Source organism: Rhineura floridana, chromosome 10 (assembly GCF_030035675.1).
Source record: "Rhineura floridana isolate rRhiFlo1 chromosome 10, rRhiFlo1.hap2, whole genome shotgun sequence".
NCBI classification, from domain to species: domain Eukaryota; kingdom Metazoa; phylum Chordata; class Lepidosauria; order Squamata; family Rhineuridae; genus Rhineura; species Rhineura floridana.
The window spans coordinates 64,345,051-64,367,826 of record NC_084489.1 but is presented as its reverse complement, the minus strand read 5'-3'; the positions used below and the strand labels follow the sequence as shown (position 1 = coordinate 64,367,826).

Genomic DNA, 22,776 nt, shown 5'->3' with positions numbered 1-22,776 from the left:
TCCCATCAGCTGCTCCACATCTGTGGTCTGGGTTGCCTGGGGGAGCATGGATGTCTGTGTCGACGCATCCACACAGCTCACCGCTTTGCTGACCGGTTGCATGGGCCCCTCTCTGGCCTGGGATCCTTCACCTGTTATGGAGATAAAAACAGAAAGCGATGCTGGGCTGCAGGACCCACTGAATGCATGCCAGTTTGGGGGCATAGCACATGGGCGCTTAGCTACTGGGCGCATAGCAAGCCAGCCTCGCTCACAATGCCCTATTTTTTCGGCAGCAGCCTGCGTGTGCCATCAATAGCTGTAAGTACATTGTAAGTTTTTGCACTGTCCTGCAGGTGTCTGGGCGCTAGCCATTATTCTTCTTGACCTACCTTCTGGGTTTTCCTCCAACACCTCTTCCTCTCCAGAGGATAGCGGGTCCGCTGTTGTGGGACGCACTGTGGGTGGAGAAGGTAATTGTGAAATCACAGCCAAATGCTCATTGGCATGACCGGACAAGCAGTGCATTGTGCACCACCTTGTTTTCAGGAAGCCGGCAGGCAACACATTCATTACTGGCAATAGTGGGTCAATTCTCACATTCCCCTTGCCCACACATGAGGTGAAGTCGGAGGCATGCACTGTGGCCCCACACAGGGCAGTGTGCATGAGTGCAAAGTGGAGCGCAAGCAGTACACATTCCCTGCAAAATCAATTAACGTTGGGTTAACACCTTGGATCCGTGTGCTTACCAGCAGGCTGCCGATCCTCCCATGAAGGACGCCCCCCCTCCTTCCACAAGCCGTACAGTTCCTTGAAATACTGCGGTCTCTTGTGGGGGGGGCGGTCCTCTCGATGCCTCCATGGCATTAAAAAAGTCGGCCTTCAGCCGCTTGAACCAGGAACGGACTTGGGCTGTTGTCCGCTGGAACCCCGACTCCCCCAGCTGTTGTGCCACCGTTTGGAAAATGGGAGCAGTAAGGAAGGGGGTGCTCCCCATTAATCGCTCTGCTTTTCCCGCCCGCTTCACCAATGTCAGGAGCAACCTGATCTCCTCCGCCCGCCAATAGCGCCCCTTCCTGGGTCGCCCGGCAGCCATGGCCTCCATCGCAGGCTCCATGCTTTTTGCCGCTGTGGAAGGCCGTTCACCCACTCCAACGCAAAAGCGAAAGTCGCACACGCGCGTTGACGGCAGGCTTTGGGCCTACAACAATAGAAGCTGCTACTATCCCGGTGCACACTGTCTATGCGCACGAAACAGATGTTGGCATGCTTTTCAAACTATATCACAATGGGGACGTCAGTGTACATGAAAGGAAGTGTGAAGGGCTTGTTTAACCATTTCGGATTAGCACAATACCACTATTCCATGAAAGCACAGGAAGTGTGAAGGGCTTGTTTAACCATTTCGGATTAGCACAATAACGCTATTCCATGAAAGCACAGTTGTGGAAAAAGTAGAACTAAGGATGCAGTTGAAGGGGAAACATTTAATTCATGGCAGGCTATAACAAACCGACATCCTAGGAACATTGGAACAGACTAGAAGACCTGCCGGGCTAATATGGTGCTGTAGTGGCAGACACCAGTTAGCGCAGGTGTTGTTTGTGTGCGACTAGAAGCCTGGCTGCAGTGGGTTTGTTTCCCGCCAAAGCCATGCATCCCCGCTCGTCGCTTACTGCTCTTGGGGAACTTCCCGCTCCCCGGCTGCGTCCCGCCGAAGGTTTCCCCCTCCCCGTTCACTAGTGGTGAAGCGGGTGCGCTTCATCCTTTTTGGCAGGCGCTTTGAATGCCACGCATGATTGCTTTCCTTGTGCTGCCTGCCGCCTGTTCACCAGCTGCGACAGACAGCACTTGCCAGCTTATTGAGGGTGGCGGCATAGAAATAGCGAAAGAATGTGGGGGCCACTAACGATGCTTTTGCCGCGGGCGCCGCACGGGCCACGTGCGGGCCAGCTCCCCCACTTCCCAAACCACAGATAATAAATCAGACGTGTGTGTGCGTATAGGTAACGTTTAATTGGGAAGTACTGGAATCAACACAGCTAAAGATTGTTCTCTATTATATACCGGGCAATGGCCGCTCTAACAGCATTCCCCCTGCATACATTTGAGTTGTCACTTCACCGGAACTGCTCCTCATATGCAGGTAGTTCCAATTGGTCAGACACGTCAATTTCCTCGTGGAGAATGTGTCCACGGCTCTCGTAGATGTTGTGCAGCACAATGCAGGAAGTGACAACACTAACAAAATTTTCTTCAGCCACAGGGAGGCGAGCAGTGAGACGTCTGCATCTTGACTTTAAACGCCCAAAACTTCTTTCCACCACATTTCTGCAGCGGTTGAACACCCAGTTGAAACCCATCTGGAAATTGTCTAGATGGCCCCCATAGGGCTTCATGATCCAACGGTGCATTGGGTAGGCGGCATCAGCAAGGATGAGGGGAGGAACCAGGACACCCCGGATAGTTATGCTGGGATTGCCAGGAATGAACAGTCCGGCATCCATCGCTTGGAAGATTGCAGAATTGCGGAAAACGAAAGAATCGTGATTCCGGCCACTCCAACCAACCTCGATGTTAATGAAACGACCAGTATGGTCACAAGTCCCTTGCAGTAAAATGGAGTAAAAACCCTTGCGGTTGATATATTCCTCTCCCTGTCCCGCTGGAGCCATTATCGGAATGTGACATCCATCGACCACCCCAATCACCTGCGGGAAACCCATTTTCAGGAAACCATTCATAATCTGGAAGAAAAAGGGGTGCAAGCTTCAGTGCGGTGCCGCTTTTCCGATTTCGCTCTACTCCGATCACCATGACAGTTACCCTTGTGATACAGAAACACTCCACACCAAAAGTAATTGTAGGCAAACTTACCTCCTGAGGATTTCCAATATTGACAGTTCGGGACAGAAGAACATGCTCTATCGCCAGGCAAACCTCCATGACAATCTCCCCAACGGTAGACTTTCCCAGTCCGAAGTTCACCGCCACCTCCCGGTAACACTCCATTGTTGCCAGCCACCACACAGCAACAGCCAGCCTCTTCTCTACCGGGATGGCGCTACGCAGATCAGCCGTTTCGTACAAGGTAGCCCAAGTCATACGGAAGTTGGCCAGCCAAAGGTCGTCGTCCCAGTGTTGCAAGACTTCGGTCTCCCACCATGATCTTGCACGATCGCGAACCCAAACCCCTTGAGGGATATTTCCACCCAAGGCATGTTGGGCCATGGCCGCCAAATTTTTCAAAGAGGATCTCCCACGTTTATTGCAGTTCTGAAGCTGCTTGCGGCTTTTCTTCCATATCTTATGAAGCAGCTGGAAATCCTCCGCCTCCCTTTCTTGCTCCGCTGAGAGGAACTGAAGGAAAGCATCCCTCAGCTGAACAAGGCACAAACTTAAAAGTCGTAGGTGGAGCTGGACTAGAGCCAAAAACACCGTGACCTCCATTCCAGTCAAATTCACACTTCCGCGCTTCTGTGTTCAAATGATGAAGCGCATCCGCACAACTGATAGACTTGCAAGGGATGGAGGAGGTACGCCATCGCAACCAGAAATCGGCGGTTTACTGCACTTCCAGCCAAGCGCATTTGCGCCATTGTCCTGTGTTGCAAAGGGTGTTAGCACACATGTTCACGGAGTTCGGTTCCTCACTTTATGTTGGTGTGGTTCGCCCGGCAGTGAGTTCAGTTTTGCATACCCGCCATCACACTGCCCCTCGCCGCAGCCAACCTTTGCTCCAAGAAGCACATCTGGGGTACCTTGCCAGGAGCACCGCCTCGAGGCATGCCATCGCATCGCGCCCAACCGCTCTGCGCATGTCCCATCCTTCTGCATGCATTTTTTGTGGACCTCCCGAGTATCGTGGATCAGGGCCGTTAGCAATCCTTCTGGTTTCTCAATATATAAGCTTAACGCACAGTCGCAGAAACGAAGGAAGGGATAGTCAAGAGGTGGTGGTGGTCGTTTCCAAGTACTTGCTGCGAAAAACATTTCACTCCGTTTGTGATTGTACCCAGAGCTTGGACGATTAGTTTTTAAAAGTTATAAATTACAGTTACAGTAGTAATTACCATTACAATTACAATTGCTCTGAAAGTAATTGGTTAGTTTAATCTTCCTCCGAAGTAACCACTAAAATTACATTTCAGTAACTGTAAAAAAAAGCACCTTCAAGGTGCTGGCCTTGGCTGCTGCACATCTAAGTAGCCTACAACAACTTTAAAAATAAAGAAACACATACATCGGTAGTAGAATACTGATTATTACTCATAAGATAGCAATGGTGGTCTCTCTGCTGGTGTCATGGCCCCGTCAGAGGACTCCTCAGATGAGGACGACTCGGGAGTAACAGCAGCAGACCCAGGAGCAGCAGGAGACACGGAGGAGCCTCCTGAGAATCCAGCTCCTTCTGCCCCTCAGGTGCAGAGCACCCCAGGGACAGCAGAGGCCCTGCAGCCAGACACAGACAGTGAACAGGATACTCCCCCCTCACCTGCAGAACGTAGACAGCAGAAGGTCAGGCAGAAGAGAGGCAGGCCTGTCTCCTTAAGGCCCAAACGCTGAGGGCTCACACCTGCTGTCCATCCTGCTCTTTATAAAGCACACCTTGGCTGCAGCTTGTTGCTGACTGCAATGTCAGGTGTGGCTTTGTGTAGACCTAGTTTCCCTGCAGCATCTCTTTGACTGACCTCCTTGGCAATTGATCCCGGACCTCCACTAACCTCGCTTCTGGACTTCTGACTCGGCAAGTACGCTTCGGATAGGCCTGGCAGATTTACAACCCGACTGCTGGCTAAGGACTTTCCTTCCCTGCCAAAAACCCAGGAATTTCCAGCCCCCTCTGACACTGCTGATGCAGTGTAGAGCTGACAGCTGGTAAGGGTGGTGTGGAGGGAGGCTGACACCACTACTCAGGTCTTTGCAAGTCAATCCAAGTGCAGCCCCCCCACTCAGCCAGGCAGCGTAATCTGTCTCACTTGACCACCTCCCAGACCCTGCCCTGCCACCAATCAAGGGACACCCGTTCAAGCAAACATGTTACCCCAAGTAGCAAACAAGCTAAAATACTGCAAATGCAGCACAGCAGCCAGAGATGGGGTGTAGGCCACACACACACACACACACACACACACACACACACTTGTCTTTCACCTCCACAGTTCTCCATTCTGCTGCCTCCTTCTGCTCCTTTATCCATCTTCTTGACCATGATTTTCATCCACATATCAGAGGAGCAGAAGACTTTCCCTGCCCCCCCAAATAATGCCCCAAAGTAATTCTGGAAATGTCACAATTACTCCCCAAAAGTAGTACAATTACCCCTAGCTCTAGAACAATCCAAATGTAAAGGAATAACCCATTAGTTACTCCAAAAACGAAAGAATTACCGGTACGTCGTAACTTGTAACTATTTACTTGGAAGCTCTGATTGTACCTCACCTGTTCCCGGCCACTCGTTCTGAATCGCAGTTTGCAATAGGGTCAATTCAATCTGTCTTTTAATGGGAAGAATGGCATTCAAGAAGAAAACCGAAACGGTACTCTGTAACGGACCAAAGAAAGACAGCTGATTTCACCAGAAAATTCCATCTCCTTTTGTTTGCATGCCACGTGCCATGTTTAGGTGAAGGCGAACATATAGTAGGGAAGGCTACCACCCCTGCTTCCATCTGCAACCAAGCCGAGTCCAGAGGCAGGACACGTTGCCGCCAGTAGACACAGAAATAGCACTGCAGAACAGCAGGATGCAACAGCCAGGCCTCTTCTCGCCACATGCTGCGGTCGAGGAACATGTGGGTGTTGCTGTACAGCAACATGAGCAGGAGGAAGAGGCACGCCCAAGCATTGGTAAGTGATCAGGGGGGGCAAGGTTCATTTGAGTATGTACTACAATGGCAGGACCATCTTCTGGGCGGCATCCTGCGGTGCTTGCAATTGCTTCGGACACTACCGCTAACCTGGCATGTCACTCAATTCACAGATCCTGTCATGCACCAGGTGAAAGTGCTGCACTCATCGGCAGTACGTCGTGCACGCCAAAGGAGAAAGAAGCGAAAAACAGCACGTTCTGCACTGATTCTCCAGTCCATACTGGAGCAGCAAAAAGAGGCATCTCGGCAGCGGGAGAGAGCGGCAGCAGCACAACACGAGGACCTCATGATGCTCATGAGGGAAAACAATGACCTCGTACGCCGGCGCATTTATGACATGGACATTCGAGCGGCCGAGGGGAGGCATGGCATAAACCTAGTTTTTGAGAAGGTGGATGTCATCTTCTCCTCTGCGACGGGGATAGCGTTTAATTTGAATGCACTGTCCAACGCCCAGCGGTAAGGTCTACCACTCACTGTTGCATCAGTGTAACTAACAACCTGTTCACCTTGTCTTTCCACCAAGTTAGGATGTTTTGCTTTGGGGTTGTTCAAGGGAAGTATGTATGGGAAGTTCCCATGATGTGATGCTGTGTGTCGAGTTCATTGCACTGGTTAAGTTATTGTTATGCACTTAAAAATAAAACTTTGCATATGTTACCACCGGCTTTACTTTAAATGTCTGAAACTGCTATTCAATAGGGATAGGTATGGTAGACTCAGGGCTGTTGTGGTTCCCATCGAGTGGTTTCGGACATCATTCCGGACGTTTAGGGTGTTTGGCCAATAACCGGGTCAGCTTTCTACACCACATTGATAACTCCAAACCCTGAGCCTTTCCATGTCTTTTCTGGAAACAAATGCCCTTCGCATTTCTTCAGAAATAGTATGGAAAGCTCTTCACCTGATAGTGCTGATTGTAGCATGTTAGTATTCTTCCCCTTCAGTAGCGCTGTTCCTTTTGGAAGTTTATGTTTTGGCATGTGGGAAGGCGTTAAGAGGCAAGGTCATCATCACCATCAGTTTTGAAGGAATGTGTGCTATCATTCCTGTGCGATAACAACAGTTATGGCACTGTACGGCATGTGAGGTTAGAACACCCCTTAGCAAGAGCATGTGTGCTACAGGACCAATGACTAAGTACACATACACCGGCAGCCAGAACCATCTTCTCCGTACAGTCACCATCAAAGTTAAAGCCAGCAAAGGAAATCTCCAAATGTAGGTCAGCAAACCACCCCGCCCTTCCGTCCCTTTTGATGTCAATTGTGTGCAATTATGATGTGGCTGAAACAGTGTGCCACAATTCACTATTGGGTTACTTTTTTTTAATACGCTGTAATTCTTCACGTTTTGGAAATGAAGAGGAAATGCTACTCTTCGACTGTATAACCTGGTACACACACGGCGACACGTGTGGTGAAGGTTATACCGTGTAGCCACAACAACACACAAGTTGCAACTGTGGAAGGGGTGGTTGCCAATGTTTTGGGGAATGTTCTGCAGCAGCAAGACATGTCTGCCATACCTACACTCGCCTTCCTACAGCAAGGAACCTAAGCAGTTAGTGTGTTTTCATGCACTGTTTTTGTTAAATTTATTAAAATAGAGAGGGAATGCTACCCTTCTAGTGTATTACATGGCATACACACACCCAGCTAAGCAGCCCTGTAACTGTCTAGACTGTTAAGCAGCATTAACAGTGCAATACGCTGTTATGGTTACCATTAAAAAGTCCACACTGGTGGTTGTTCTTTTCAGAATTTTAATACAAACCTTAAACAGAACTAAATAACACTTTTAGAACAGTTGTTTTTAAAATTAAGAACCATATTTTAAATCAAACACCATATTTTACAAAAAATAAACCCACTTTCTTCGCAAATGAAACGAAACGATGCATGAACGCATTTGTCTTCCCCTTGAGTAGTGTTGTGCCTGTAAGAGAAACAAAAGCAAATATCCACATAAGGAAGGTGCTGGAGCAAGTGGACTCGGCCCTATATGTTAGCCTGCCAGTTTGCCTTAAATAGGCTGTATTTCCCTAACGCAGACATTTGCAATTTACACTGGCACTTAGCATGCAACTTAAACGCTTTAATCACAGAACAAATGCATAATTGGTCTGGATGAAAATGCAGGCAAATTCAAATTCTTTTCTTTATATGACATAAGAAACACCAGTGGCATGTTCAGCACACCTGTAAATGACTGCTTGATCAGCACAGCGATAGGTGTGGATAAGAAAAGATGAAGGGCAAGCAAAAGATTTTCACAAAAGCAACAAACAAGGTACATAAGATCCAATTGGGGACTACACATGCAACATTTAAAATGATATCTTGATCCCCTGTTCCACCTCCCCCGCATGTAGGGAAGACACCCTTTCAAGAAAGACAGAAGTTACATTTCCATTTGTTCCACTTAACAAGCAGTAACCCTAACCCCAACACGAATCACACAACCAGTGTCACCGCAAAAGGGGAATGGTGGAAGGGGTGCAAAACTTGCAAAGACAGATTGGGCTACTTACAAATCACACGCTAGCGCTGGTCCGGAGCCTGGCCTGACAACTTTGCAGAACCCTGTTGTCCTGCCTCCACAGCACGCAATCAGTGGTGCAGACCAGGAATCCACAAGGTCTCCATCTTTCGGATGGTGTCCTGTGTGGACTTCCTGTGCTCCTCAAACTGCTGACCTATAAATGCAGAGGAACAATTGGCATTGTTTGTTGTAGCCACATGCACATTGCGTGTTGTTCACATTACAAGGCAGAGCATGTTTGCACACATAGACAATGAGAAAAAAACGCAATGCTTTGGGCCAAACACATGCATGTAATCATAACAACATACGAACATAAGAAGAGCCTGCTGGATCAGGCCAGTGGCCCATCTAGTCCAGCATCCTGTTCTCACAGTGGCCAACCAGGTGCCTGGGGGAAACCCGCAAGCAGGACCCGAGTGCAAGAACACCTCACCTTGGGTGTTAATTTTGCTGTCCATGATTTCCATCCTGGCCATAACATCCTCCAGAGTGGTTGTCTGGGTAGACTGGGGCAGCATGGTGGTCTGCGTGGCGACATGCGTGACGCGGACCGGTTCGTCTCGCATGGGTCTGGGTGGTGCGGCCTGGGAGGACCCAGCTGTTATGAAGAAACCGGAGAAAGCATCATTTGTTGACATTTCCCACCACCAACTGCAATGCTGCCCATGCCATGACTTGACATCATCCCTGGTGCGTTGTTGGATACCCTTCAGAAAAGTGTGAGGGATGGTGAGATGCATTAGCCGCCAAGCGTTCGCAAGTCTGGGTGCGTAGCAACTGTAAATCACCTAACCCATAACCGTCGTAGGGACCATTTTAGAACTGTCCTGCATGCGGCTGGCCGTGAACCAGTGTGATTGGTGACCTACCTTCTGGCTGTTCCTCGACCACATTGTCCTCTTCCGAGGACAGGGGGTCACTTGTTGGACGCGCTGTGGGTGGAGAAGGGAATTGTTAAATCACTGAAGAATTATCATTGACCTAACATGACATTCAGTGAATTGCCAACCACCTTGTTTGGAGGAAGGCAACAGGAAACACACACACTGCTAACTGGCAACATTTATTGTATTTTCTGTTATGTATAGAATGTATTATTTGCCCATCTGGCCAGATGTCCAGCCACTCTGGGCGACATACACAATAGGAATAAATCTAAAATTAAAAATCTAAAAAACAATGAAGATAACATCTAGCCCACCCCAAAAGCCTGCCTGAAGAGCCAGGTGGGAAACTCATAGGGCACTGCTGCCATCCCAGTTGTCCACACATGTGGAGAGGTCAGAGGCATGCACTGTGGCTCCCCACAGCAGATCATGCCATCAATCATGCATGCCTGGACAGTGGGCATCACACTTATATCCACACATGTGGTAAAGCCAGAGGCATGCACTGTGGCTCCCCACATCTGATCCACTCAGCAAGCGGCCATACCTGGACAGTGGGCATGACAGCAAAGCGGCACCCAAACTGTACACAGTCCCATCAAATTCAATAAACATAACACCTTCCCCACGAGGAATGTTTGAGACCATAACTCACAGACGTTGTTATTGAATTCAGGTGCTTACCAGCAGGCCGGCGATCCTCCCATGAGGGACGCCCCCCCTCCTTCCACAAGCCGTATAGCTCTTTAAAATACGGCAGTCGCTTATGGGGGGGGACCCCTTTGGATGCCTCCATGGCGTTAAAGAAATCAGCCTTTAGCCGCTTGAAGCGGGAGCGCACCTGCACCGTGGTGCGGTGGAACCCAGCCTCGTCCAGCTGACGTGCCACCGCCTGGAATATTGGAGCAGTGAGGAGCGGGGTGCTCCCCATCAGTCTCTCTGCTTTGCCCGCCCTCTTAATAAAAGTTAGGAGCATTCTCAGCTCCTCCCCACGCCAATAGCGCCCTTTCGTTGGTCTCCCCGCTGCCATTGCCTTCCCTTCGCGTGAGGATCCCGCTGCTGTAGGCCGCAAACACGCTGTCACGCGAAAGCGAAAGCACTCCACATGCGTGTTCCAGGCAAGCATTTGGCCTACAACAATAGAGGCCGGCACTCTGACCTCCTAGAGAGCCCGGCGCATACTGTTTGTGTGAAGGGAACCGCTGCTGCATTGCTTTCCAAAGTATATGGGAATTGAGACGTTCCTGTATATAAAAAGGAGTGTAACAGGGTTGTTTAACCGTTTTGGATTAACGTAATTGCAGAAATGCAAGAAAGCATATTTGTGAAAGCAGCAGAAGGAAGGGGAAACTGGAAGGGGAAACACAAATCACTTTTGCGCCCCATTTATGATGTACTTGCGGGGGCCTATAAATGGCTGCAATAGGGAGTGTTTGGCAAGCAGAAAAGGAAGCATGGAAGAACCCGCTTGCTAAATGGAATAACTTTTCTGCTTTACCATGAATGCGCAGTTCTGCAAGACTTGCCAAGCAGATATGCTGCTATAGGTGCTCTGTCACAGAGCTATAGCCTTTTCCCCATAGCAACGGAAGTAGCTGCGATCCTGACTTATGGCTAACTGTAACCAGAGGGAGTGTTTGGCAAGCTGAAACGGGAAATATCCAAGAACTCGCTTGCCAAATGGAATAACTATTCTGCTTTACCACGAATGCGCAGTTCTACAAGACTTGCCAAGCAGACATGGTGTTGTAAAGTGGGGGACACCGTAACCGTAGGTGTTGTTTGTGTGCGATGAGAAGCTGGGTGGGCTGTGGTGTGTTTTTCTCCTTTGTAGCTGTGCAGCCTTGTAAGCCACTTCCCGCTCTTGGGGCATTCCCCATCCCCAGATGAGTGGCTGGACAGCTTCCCCCCTCTCTGCTCATCAGCTGTGAAGCGGGTTTGTGTGAGGTATTTTGGCGGGAGGTTTGAATCCCGAGTGGATTCCTTGTGCTGCCCGATTCCCGCTCATCAGCTGTGAAGCAGGTGTGCTCACAGCTTTTAGGGGGGAGGTGCGAATCCCCTGCCTGAGTGGGTTCTTTGTGCTGCCCGCAGCCCTTTCATCAGCCAACTATGATTTTGCCCCGGGCCCCACAGGCTATGGGAGGGCTCGCAGCCCCCTCCTCCAAATTCGGTTTGGGCCATGACCGCCAGCTTATGCAAACGGGAGCCCCTATGTTTGTTGCGGCCATGCGGTTCCTTGTGGCTTTTCTTCCATATAATTGGAAGCAGCTCATCCTCCTTCGCCTCCCTTTCTTGCTCTGCCAGCATGAACAGAAGGGAAACATCCCTCACCTGCACAGGGCACAAATTTAAAGCTGTAAGTGGAGGTGAATTAACTCCGCTAACTCCATTGCGCCCACAGGAAATTCAAACTTTCACACTTCTGCGTTCAAGCATGCATGCGCAGAACTGATAGCGGTGGAAGGGGAGAGAGGAGCAGACGTCATATTTTCCCAACGAGTCGGATGTGTCGGGGGCATGGATAGGAAAAAAGCGAGAAGATGCCGCATCTTCGGGCTGCGTGTGCGGCCGGTAAAAAAGTGTGTTTTTAATATCAGCAAAAAGCGGGAAAGGAGCGGGAAAAGGGGCAAGTGAGGACTCTCAGCTGACAGAGCAGGTATGGAAAACCTGGATTATCCCGCTCCGTTTGGATGAGCCCTGAGTGGCCCACAGCAGCAATTGGCTTAATCCCCCAGTGTTGCAGGAGTGTAACCAGGGCCACCTGCAGTGTGAAGAGTAAGGATTGGGCCACCTCAGGCCTGGACAAATCCTCACGGTCATTTTCTGTTAATCCCAGAATGCACGTGTTGGAGTATTTCTGAAATAGTCCTTCTATTTCTTTACATTTCTCTCTAAACACTGACTCTGATCTTAGCAAGGTTTCAAATATTCCTTTCAACTTCAGACCACTTCCAGGGAACACAAAAATTAATTGTGGAGGCTTCTTTGATGGAATGGTTTCCTTTTCAGCTGCAGAAAGTAGCTGCTGCTCTAACTGATGGAGAGAAGATACCACAAATGCTTTTCTGTGTTTGTGGTTTATGTGGCTTCTTCTACAAGCAGAGGTGTAGGCCAGATTTGGGAGTGCTGCTGAGTTACATGTGCTGATGTGTCTAGCTGTGTCTTCCATTGTCAGACTGAATTTCCTGAAGCTGCAGAGATCACAAACAATTCAACAAGCCTTTTGATTGGAGAAACAACCTGGGTTTGTTTAACCTGTCTGACAACCACATGGGTATTTGTCCCTCCAAATCCAAAACAGTTGATCCCAGCTACTCTGCCAAATTCACTAGACTCCTCCCACTCTTCCACTGTTGTTGGGATGGAGAGATTCAGTATCTCTGTATTTATGCTGCTGGTGCTCTCTGAAAAGTGCAGGAAGGGAACTATCTTTCCATGGTGCATCATGAGAAGAACTTTGATTAATGCGGCTGCCCCAGCAGCTGACTCTGTGTGCCCAGTGTTCCCTTTAACTGAGCCTATCTTGAGAGGGGGCAGACTAGGAGACCTGTTTTTAGCAATGACATTGCCTAGGCTCTCCGCCTCAACAGGATCTCCTATAGGGGTGCCTGTACCATGTGCTTCAATATACTGCACAATGGATGGATCAACATGAGCTGGGTAAATGCTGAGCAGCAATTTTTCCTGTTCCTGTTGAGATGGTCTGGTGATTGGAGTAACTGATCTTCCATTCTGGTTGACTGCACTGATGCTGATGACACCCCATATTTTGCTGAATTCTTCTTGTGCCTATTTTAGAAGGAGGAAAATGTAACATTTCTTAAAACCGTTGAACAAAGGAGGGCAAACGCAGCAAGTGCAGCACATCTCAGTTAATATTTTCTGATATGTTCTAGATTTCCCCCCACAAAGATTGAGGCATGGTATGTATTCTACCAGCGATGACTATTAAATACACAGAATTAGGCATAATCCCGTTTTATAGTTGTACCTTCTTTAATGGTTTCAGCAAAAGAACACCACAGCCTTCTCCTCTTCCATAGCCATCTGCCTTGCTAGAAAAGGGTTTGCTGACTCCTTCAGGAGAGATCATTTTTGCTTTACTGAGAGATACGAAAACCTGGGGTTCTATGATGCAGTTCACTCCTCCACAAACAGCAGCTTTGCAGTCTCCTGTAGGATAAAATAATGGATGCATTTCTGATCAGCATAAGGTTCAATACAGTATTTAGTTTTCCAGAAATATCATGTCAGTTTTTCTTTTTGAAATACACATATACACATTCATTTAAAAACAATAGTGAGCACCCCACAATTTGAGGGCAAAATCTTCCACTTTTAGTTGTGCTCTTTAAATGTTCCCACTTGAATAATAGGAAGCAAATGTCTCTATTTTGTTACTAAATTAACACAAAGGCCTGTACATTTGGCTAGCTGCATCATTCTTACAAGCTGGCTTTTTGCTTGAGACATTTCCTATAGCCTTATCACCAGTCCACACAATGTTCTCTTACTGGAGTTCATGATCTGTGAGATAACATCTCCATATTATAAAACTTACTCTGTGCGACACGACATAATATAATGGCTCCACAATAAGCATAATGCAAGAAGGACCAAGTTAGATCCCAAAATTACACTTAGAGAAAAAGCTACCCTGTTTGTGAGAGATGGAAGCAATATGCTTTCAAAACATACAAACTCTGGGCCTTTTCAGAAACAGATTCCAACACTTTACTGTGTAATCAGCTGGCAATTCATGGTGCTATATAGAGAATAGAATTCCCTAATAGGCAAAAAACCTTGCAGTTTAAGAATGTACCTATAGCTCACAGATATTTCTATCAAACTTTAAAAAGCAGGGAAATTGGGCAGCTATAGTGAATGCACCAGGGGAGCAGGAGACCTGACCTCCTCTCTGAGATATTGGACTGCCCTACAAATTTGTCAAAATGCAAACACAATTTGGGTTGGTCTTTCACAGTCCAATCCACTTGCTGTGTAGCTTGGAAGAATTAAGTAACATGTGCCTCTGAGCATATGGTGAGTGGTGGCAACACCTGCAATCAGCCCAAATAGAAAGAAGACATGTGCTGTGCTGTTCTTGTTTTAGCAGGGAGGAAGCAACATTATTAAGACAGTTGATATAGTTCAGATGGTTACTTTAAATATGTCTGTTAAACCAGTCTGGCCACCGGAGCTCTCTCAGTGGAATAGGAGTCTCCTCTCAGCACCCTTCACAAACTACACTTCCCAGGATTCTTTGAGGGAAGCCATGACTGTCTCAAGTGAAATCAAGTCTGGTGTGGGTGTGGCCCCCTGATTAGTCAAGCCCAAAAGCTGTGAGGCTTTTAGAACACCGACAGTTGGTCCTTACTGAGCATGCCCGCCCTTATCATTGGCTTCCAGCCAAAATTTCTTAATTAAAAATCAGCCAGGCATTTTTTAAACTTTTAAACTGCAGAAGATGAAGGTCAGAGTATGGGGCATGGTCAGTATTAGGATTACAGGTACTCTGTGAACATGGCTGATTTTTAATTTAAACAGATTATGAGAACTCTCAGGGGGAAAAGTCCAAAAGGGCTCTGGGTTCCTCCCCCCTCTCTTTTTATACTTTGAACTCTGTTCTCTCTGACTGTTTTGAGTATCGCCATGAAAATTGAGAGGGTAGTTAAGCAAGTGTTTCTGAGTTCAGGACTATAAGTTTTGTAATGTTTTGTTTTGAAATGAGCTTATGGGAAGGATCAGAATGGCATGGGGGTATTTTCAATTTAACATTGCGGAATGTGAAAAATCCACACTGGCTATAGTTTACAGCCACTCTAGAGCCAGTATGGGGTATGTTTGTGTATTCCATTTTGAGCTCTGTAGAGGAAAGGCAGGGTATGAATGAATGAAATATTATTAGATCTCATTACTCTTACCTTGCTTAATTGCATGCAAGGCAAAGTGCAAAGCATAATGAAATGAGGAGCAAGCTGTGTCGATGGCAATTGAAAGCCCAGTTAGATTAAATGTATATGAAATCCGGTTAGCAGCTATGCTCATCGCTGTCCCAGTACCGTCATAGTGGCTTATTTCAGTGAGGCTGCTGCACCTTAATAGCCTGTAGTCTTGATTCATCATACCTGTGAATGTCAGATATCTTGTGTCACCAGTATAGTACATTGCAAGCAAGATATTCATTCTGAAAAACTTGATTGCATTTATTGTTTAAGATCTGCCCCACACAAGTTTCAATCTACACAACAAATTAACAGATCAATTTAAGAACAGGCCTTTCATTTAGTCATCTTCATAAGGGCATACTGTGCAAGCATTCAAGTTTGTGAGTACTGATCAGCTAAGTGGATAGACTTGAAGTGCAAAAGGTGACACTTCTACCATGAATTACATGTCTGCCATTTTCCAGATCACTAGTTCTTTGCTAATCTCTCAGCCACAGAATGATTTCTCCTGAAGGAGTCAGCAAACCCTTTTCTAGCAAGGCTGATGGCTATGGAAGAGGAAATCTGCACTACTCGCATCCTCCAAACCATCTTCAAGGGCAGCTTCACATAGAGGGAATGACAATAGTTCAACCAGGAGGTTACCAGGGCATGTTATATGGCCAGACTTTCTCTATCCAGGAAGGATGTAACTAGTGAACTGGCTGGAGCCAGAAAGACACTCCTAGCCACCAAAGCCACCTTGCTCTCAATTGAGAGTGCTGAAACCAGGACCATCCCAAGACAAGAATCTGTTATTTCAAGGGGATTGCAACCTCATCCAGAACTAGTCGCTTTCCCACTTCCCATAGCTGAGAGCTCATACAGATATCGCCTCCATCTTGTCTGCTTCAGTTTATTGGCCATATGCATCCCATTACTGCCTCTCTAAGCAGTGGTCCAGCACAGGAACTGCCTCTCTCAATTCAGATGAAACAGAACTGATGGCACCTCACTCCAAAAACAAGTCATGCAGATATCATTGGTGTTTATTCCCAGATAAGGGAATACAGCCTAAAATCAGTTGTCCAGATCAGCCCTATATGTTCTAGTCTATGCTCCTAAATTAGCAAAATTGTTTTAAGCTGCAAATTGTCTCACCCACAAAAACTCCTGTTTTGGAACCACTAATATTTTCTCTAGTGACTCCTGCATCTTCTAGTGCTCTATAGGAGCATTCCAGGAGTAATTTCTGCTGGGGATCCATATGCTCAGCTTCCACATCATTAATTCCAAAAAACCTGTTGTCAAATGTGTTAAACCTAAAAAACAAGTTAGATAATAAAATTATGAATAAAAAACGTGGCCAGCACATTGCACATTCATTTGTAAGGCACTCAAATATTTTGGCTTTTGAAAAATTATTTCCAGTAATCATTTTAAAATAAATATTTTAATAAGAAAACTTATTTCATAGTAGTTAGGATAGCAGACACAAATACTTTAGTGCATTTGACAGCTCAAATACAGTTGTAAGCCTCGATCCAAAGAGCCATGAGTAGGAGAAAATGTAGAGGTGGTGTTCTGAACTCTTGCGCTAGCCAAAGACTAAACAAAACACATGGTTAATAGGAAAGATACAGGCTTTAGACTCTATTAGGCCATTCAAAGTTTCTGAAAAAAGCTTGTGCAAAGTTTTGGGCACAAACTGATACAAATAGAAGAACTTCTCTAGATTTAGGATCACTTCTCTTACATAATCCCTGGCTGCCTGAAAGAGGCAGTAGTGAGACCACTCCTGAAGTGACCCTCCCTGGACCCAGAAAATCTTAATAACTATAGGCCAGTAGCAAATGTCCCATTCCTGGGCAAGGTCCTGGAACGAGTGGTTGCAGATCTCTTGGATGAGATCTGGATCCATTTCAGTCGGGTTTCAGGCCTGGTTTTGGCACAGAAACAGCCTTGGTCTCCCTGTATGATGACCTTTGTCAGGAGAGAGACAGGGGGAGTGTGACTCTGTTGATTCTCCTTGATCTCTCAGCGGCTTTCAATACCATCGACCATGGTATCCTTCTGGAGAGACTAGCTGAGTTGGGAGTGGGAGGTACTGTATTGTGGTGGTTCCACTCCTACTTGGCAGGTCGCCTCCAGAAGGTGGTGCTTGGGGAACATTGCACGGCACCCTGGACTATCCAGTATGGGGTTCCGCAGGGGTCAGTTCTGTCCACCATGCTGTTCAACATCTACATGAAACCGTTGGGTTCGGTCATCCGGAGCTTTGGAGTGCGTTGCCGTCTGTATGCTGATGACACGCAGCTCTACTTCTCCTTTTCATCTTCTTCAGGTGAGGCTGTCAAATGTGCTGAACCAGTGCCTGGCTGTGATATTGGACTGGATGAGGGCTAATAAACTGAGGCTCAATCCAGACAAGACTGAGATGCTGCTAGTGGGTGGTTCTTCTGACCAGATGGTGGATGTCCAACCTGTCCTGGACGGGGTTGCACTCCCCATGAAGGAGCAGTTTCATAGCTTGGGGGTTCTCCTAGAATCATCTCTGTCACTTGAGGCTCAGGTAGCCTCGGTAGCACGGAGTGCCTTCTACCAACTTCAGTTGGTGGAACAACTACGTCCCTATCTGGACAGGGATAACCTGGCTTCAGTTGTCCATGCTCTGGTAACCTCCAAGTTAGATTACTGCAATGCACTCTACGTGGGGCTGCCTTTGAAGACGGTTCGGAAACTGCAGCTTCTGCAAAATGCAGCGGCCAGATTGGTAACAGGGACCAGATGGTCCGAACATATAAAACCGATTCTAGCCCGCTTGCATTGGCTGCCTGTATGTTTCCGGGCTCAATTCAAGGTGCTGGTTTTGACCTATAAAGCCTTACACGGCTTGGGACTACAATACCTGATGGAACGCCTCTCCTGATACAAACCCACCCATACACTCCGTTCAAGATCAAAGGCCCTCTTCTGGGTGCCTACTCCACGGGAAGCTCGGAGGGTGGCAACAAGGGAGAGGGCCTTCTCAGTGGTGGCCCCCAAATTATGGAATGATCTTTCTAATGAGATGCACCTGGCGCCAACACTGTTATCTTTTCGGTGCCAGGTCAAGACTTTCCTCTTCTCCCAGGCATTTTAGCATGTGTTTTAAATTGTTTTTATATTGTTTTAAATTTTAAAATTGTTTTAAATTGTATATTTGTTTTAATGTTTTTGATTGCTGTAAACCGCCCAGACAGCTTCGGCTATGGGGCGGTATACAAGTACAATAAACAAATAAATAAATAAATAATGCTCTATTAGATTGGAAGCTGCCCTTCCATGGATCCAAGGCATTTCACAGGCCAGAGTCATACTACTTTCTGCTTAGTTTCAGTTGTAATTCAAATACTGAAGAAAAGACTCTCCTCCTTAGGAAAGCCTTGTTGAATCAGACCAAATGTCCATTATCCATTATGGGGCGGTATACAAGTGCAATAAATAAATAAATAAATATCCCATTTTTCAATACTGGTCGACCAAACGTTTCTAAAAATGCTCACAAGAAGGGCATGAAAGCAACAGTCCTCTCCTGTTCTTTGTTACCTCACAAATGATATTCAAATGTCCACTGCTTAACACAGAGGTTCCATTTAGCTATCATAGGTAATAGCCACTGAGACATTAGAATTCCTCTTAAAGCCATCTAAGCAAGTGTCCATCCCCATATCTTGCAGAAGTGAATTCCAAAAGAAACTTATACATTGCATAATTAAGTACTTTCTTTGGTGTGCCAATAGTAACATTAATAAACAATTTTCAATACATTTTATTTCCACATAAATTGACTTAATAGTTACATAATTCAGACTGCAATCCTCTACCCTGGGAGTAGCCTCATTCAACTCAATAGGACATGCTTCTGAGTAGACTTGTATAGGATGCACTGCCAGTGGAATGATTATATTGAACTAAAGAAAACTACTTCAGAGCATATTGTTTCAGACCTGCAGCACCAAAACCATTTTTGCCTCCTGTGGAACAAAATGACTGGTATCTCCCATAGAAAATTGTCTTAAAGGTGCAATATTTATTTTCCTTAAAAAACACAGAATGTGTAAGATTAGGCTAGGGATGGGATCCGCTGGCTAGTGCAGGTTCAAAAGCATTCTGAAGACCTAACAGGCTGGCATAGATTTGAGTTCATTTTGTATCTGCTAGCTGCTGCTTTTACCGATCCGTGTTTTTTTTTAAAGGAATTATCGATATAAAAGGAAATATTGACAAATTATCATTCTTACAATCAATGTTTTAGAGGCAGATTTCCCCCAAAAAAGGTCCATTTTCAAATATATCCTCAGAAATTTGCTACATTAAAATCCAATCCTCACCAATTGAGAATGAGCAAATTAATGAAAGGTTCGGTACCAAATCCAAACTGGGTGGAATTCTAGCACATCCCTAGATTTATTTAGTCCATTTATATACGGCTTATATTTAAATAAAACTCTAAGCAGTGTACAACAAGTCAAAAATCTTAACTACAAAAAACAATCAATAAAATACAGTTAACTGAACAAAACATCCTCTTTAGTATCAACATAATATAAACATTGGATATAAAATTAAGTACAAGAAATACAGATTAGATTAGGCTCATTATTATCATAAAGCAAATATCAAAGCAACAGTTTTGCATTCAGCTTGCAGCTGAATCAGAGTTTATTTTCCTCCTTCACTGTGTGATTAATAGTTAAGACTTACTCTTCAGTAAGAGCGGCATGTCTTGTGCTCGTCTTTCCTGGTTTGCGATTATCTGAATCATACCAGTGTTTGATGTCAAATCTTTCCGGAGGTATTTCTACAACACAGTTTCTGCCTTCCACTAGAACTCGCCAGAAATTATCGATTCCTTCACCTGTTGCAAAGTATTTTTTTTAATTGGAATTGACTATATTTATAAGACTGTATTTATCAAACTAGAATTCTTCACTTATTTTGATATGATTAATCTAACAGAAATATTAGCAGGAACAACGATAAAAGCAATTAAAGAATTCCAAGTAAATTATCATTTTGTAATAGAATCATATTCTTCTGTTCCTTCAGTTTTATGACACAAAATACCTAATCAGTACTCCCTAAAGGGTATGTCCACACTAGGGCATTCGTATGGACATAATTATGATCAGGACCCACTCTATACCTGGGAATGTAATGTGTTTCAATTGTTTTTAATATGCATTTTAAATTTCTGTAACCCACCCTGAAAACTACTGGTGAAGGGTGGGCAATAATTGAAATGGGTAATGATAATTAATATTATGTGGGTTGTTGTTTCCATCCATGCCTTTGCCCACACACAGAATAACTGTGAAGTAATCCACCATCATGGCTTAGTGAAACATCTCTCAGTCCTATGTATGTTTACTTAGATGTAGCTCCTGTTGTCAAATTCACCTCAGTCTAGGGTAGTCTTATGCAGTTCTCTATTTTCTCCACTTCAACTCCTTATAAATAAAACAGATAATTTCTGATCTGCCCTACAGAAATGGTTACAACCGTTCTGGGATAACTGCAGGGCCGGCCATAGGTCCGGGGCACCAAGGTGTGTGGTGTTTTTTTAATGTACTGCTGGTAATGAGCTAGGGTGGCAAAAAGGTTCTGTTTTAAATTGTTTTTAAAAGATGTGTTTTTAAATTTGTATATTTGTTTTTAATGTTTTTAGTTATTGGAAACTGCCAGAGAGATTCAGCTATGGGGCGGTATATAAATACAATAAATAAATAAATACAGATTGATTGTGTACTAACTACAAAAATGGATATTCTAAAATAAAGAATGCTTACAGAGAAAGGAACTGCCATGAAACAAAATATATTAAAAGTAAAACCTGTAATAGCTAAGGAGAAAGTTGGAGCTCAGGGAGGACAGCTTGCAACAGGAGCCATTTTGTGTGTGTGCTGAATATAATAAAGAATATGGGCCTACAACTCCATGTGGCCTACAGCTCCATGAAACTCATCCTTTGAAAGCCACCCACTCCACATGACAGAGACCTCAGAGAGAATGAGAGAGAGCGCTCCCCAATACATATTTGAGAGAAATGCATATGATGTGTTGCTTTTTCAGGATATGTTAAGGATAAATAAAATGTGTGATTTTATTGTTCAAAATAAATAATTACTCAATTGATAGGTTGCAGTAGATATTCTATAGAGGCTGAAGCTGAGGCAAGTAAAAGAAAAGGGACTTTTTCTTTGAACAGGATATGATTAACCACAAGCTATGAGGCTGTAGCTGCTCTGTTTGCTTTGTAGACAAACTTAATTTTAAAATAGATAAAGGATTCATGCTTGGCTAATTTAGAGGAGGTTTTATTTCTTTGCTTGATGTAAAGAGGAGTAGTTAAATAATAGATTGTTTTAAATGACTGTTTCATTGATTGACCGTAGGCAAGACGTCGCTAGGTAGAAGGGGGGTTTTCACCCATAAAGATAGAAGAAGATAAGATGGCCATCTGGAACACAGACAGATGAAACTTGTTTGTGGTCAAAATCGGTTTTAATAATAAAATGGGGATTTTCGCTTGACAGAATTATAGGGAAATTTTACTTTGCTTGACGTAATGGGAGTGTTTTAAAGATATTCTGCTTAATTAATATTTACATAATAAATATTGGTATGGGGCAATGTAGAATTAAGTAATAAGAAATCTAAACAGGGATGGGACTTCATTAAGGCGTTCTTCGGATAAGATTGTAAACCCTGCCTCTGGCCAATCAGGAGGCAGGGGAGGGAATCATAGCGTCGGGCTAGGGGATAAAAGTCTGTATCAATGTCATGTTGGGTGTGTCTGCCTTCTGGTAGGACACCTGTCCTTGCAAGTACGAAATAAAAGCTTTTAAAATTGATTCACACTTGTCTCTGTCGTGGGTCTTCCACAGGAGACCATTTTTGGGGTCTCATAGGGGGTTTTTCCCTTAAGGAAAACCACGTTAAAACTATGTTTCTTACAGATTTAAATGCAGTATAATCTGAGCCAGCAGTGCTTACCTCCAGGAAAATTGCATCCAATCCCCACAATGGCAATGTCATTGTCATTCTTAGTTTCCATCATTTTTTACTTCTATGCTTAAAATAAAATAAAAAATTCAGTGACTCCACATCTAAAATGACATAAATGCTTCCACAACAGGATGGACACCAACTAGGAGGGCACAGGAAGTCATGCACTAAAAAAGGGCAATACATTTCTGTATGGCCATTTGGGAATATTCCTTAGGAACCATGGTGTAATCAAATATCATTCTTGACTTAATTAATGCCAAGCACTATCCAAAACCTTTGTGCACTCCTGTGGCCATTTAGATGGACCCAATGTATCCCAATGACCAGAGAGCCAAAATAGACAGCTTGTTAAATACATCATCTACTCCTTCCCAAATTTTCAAATAGCTGCACACACACCCTCCAAATTGAGACCAGGCAGGAAGGAGAGATTTAAACCTTTCTCCAGATACCATATCCCCCCTGAAAATCACCTTCCAGGCTGCTATTTGTCTCCAAAGATGCCAA

General features: G+C 45.3%; 1 protein-coding gene and 1 long non-coding RNA gene across 2 annotated transcripts in view; both read right to left on the bottom strand.

The window, feature by feature from the left end:
* LOC133364825 (uncharacterized) overlaps positions 1-22,318 on the bottom strand; it is a 38,144-nt gene extending 15,826 nt beyond the window's left edge. The window contains 7 exon segments of the mRNA XM_061585688.1: positions 11,992-12,463; positions 12,466-13,078; positions 13,281-13,462; positions 15,214-15,417; positions 16,378-16,538; positions 19,963-20,116; positions 22,255-22,318. Coding sequence (XP_061441672.1) covers positions 11,992-12,463; positions 12,466-13,078; positions 13,281-13,462; positions 15,214-15,417; positions 16,378-16,538; positions 19,963-20,116; positions 22,255-22,318 — 1,850 coding nt within the window.
* Positions 7,690-9,356, bottom strand: LOC133365630 (uncharacterized). Its single transcript, XR_009758264.1, has 4 exons — positions 9,272-9,356; positions 8,836-9,000; positions 8,389-8,553; positions 7,690-7,793 (listed from the first exon to the last, which is right to left on the bottom strand). It is a non-coding gene; the product is annotated as an uncharacterized LOC133365630 (long non-coding RNA).
* Positions 22,319-22,776: the final 458 nt, after the last annotated feature.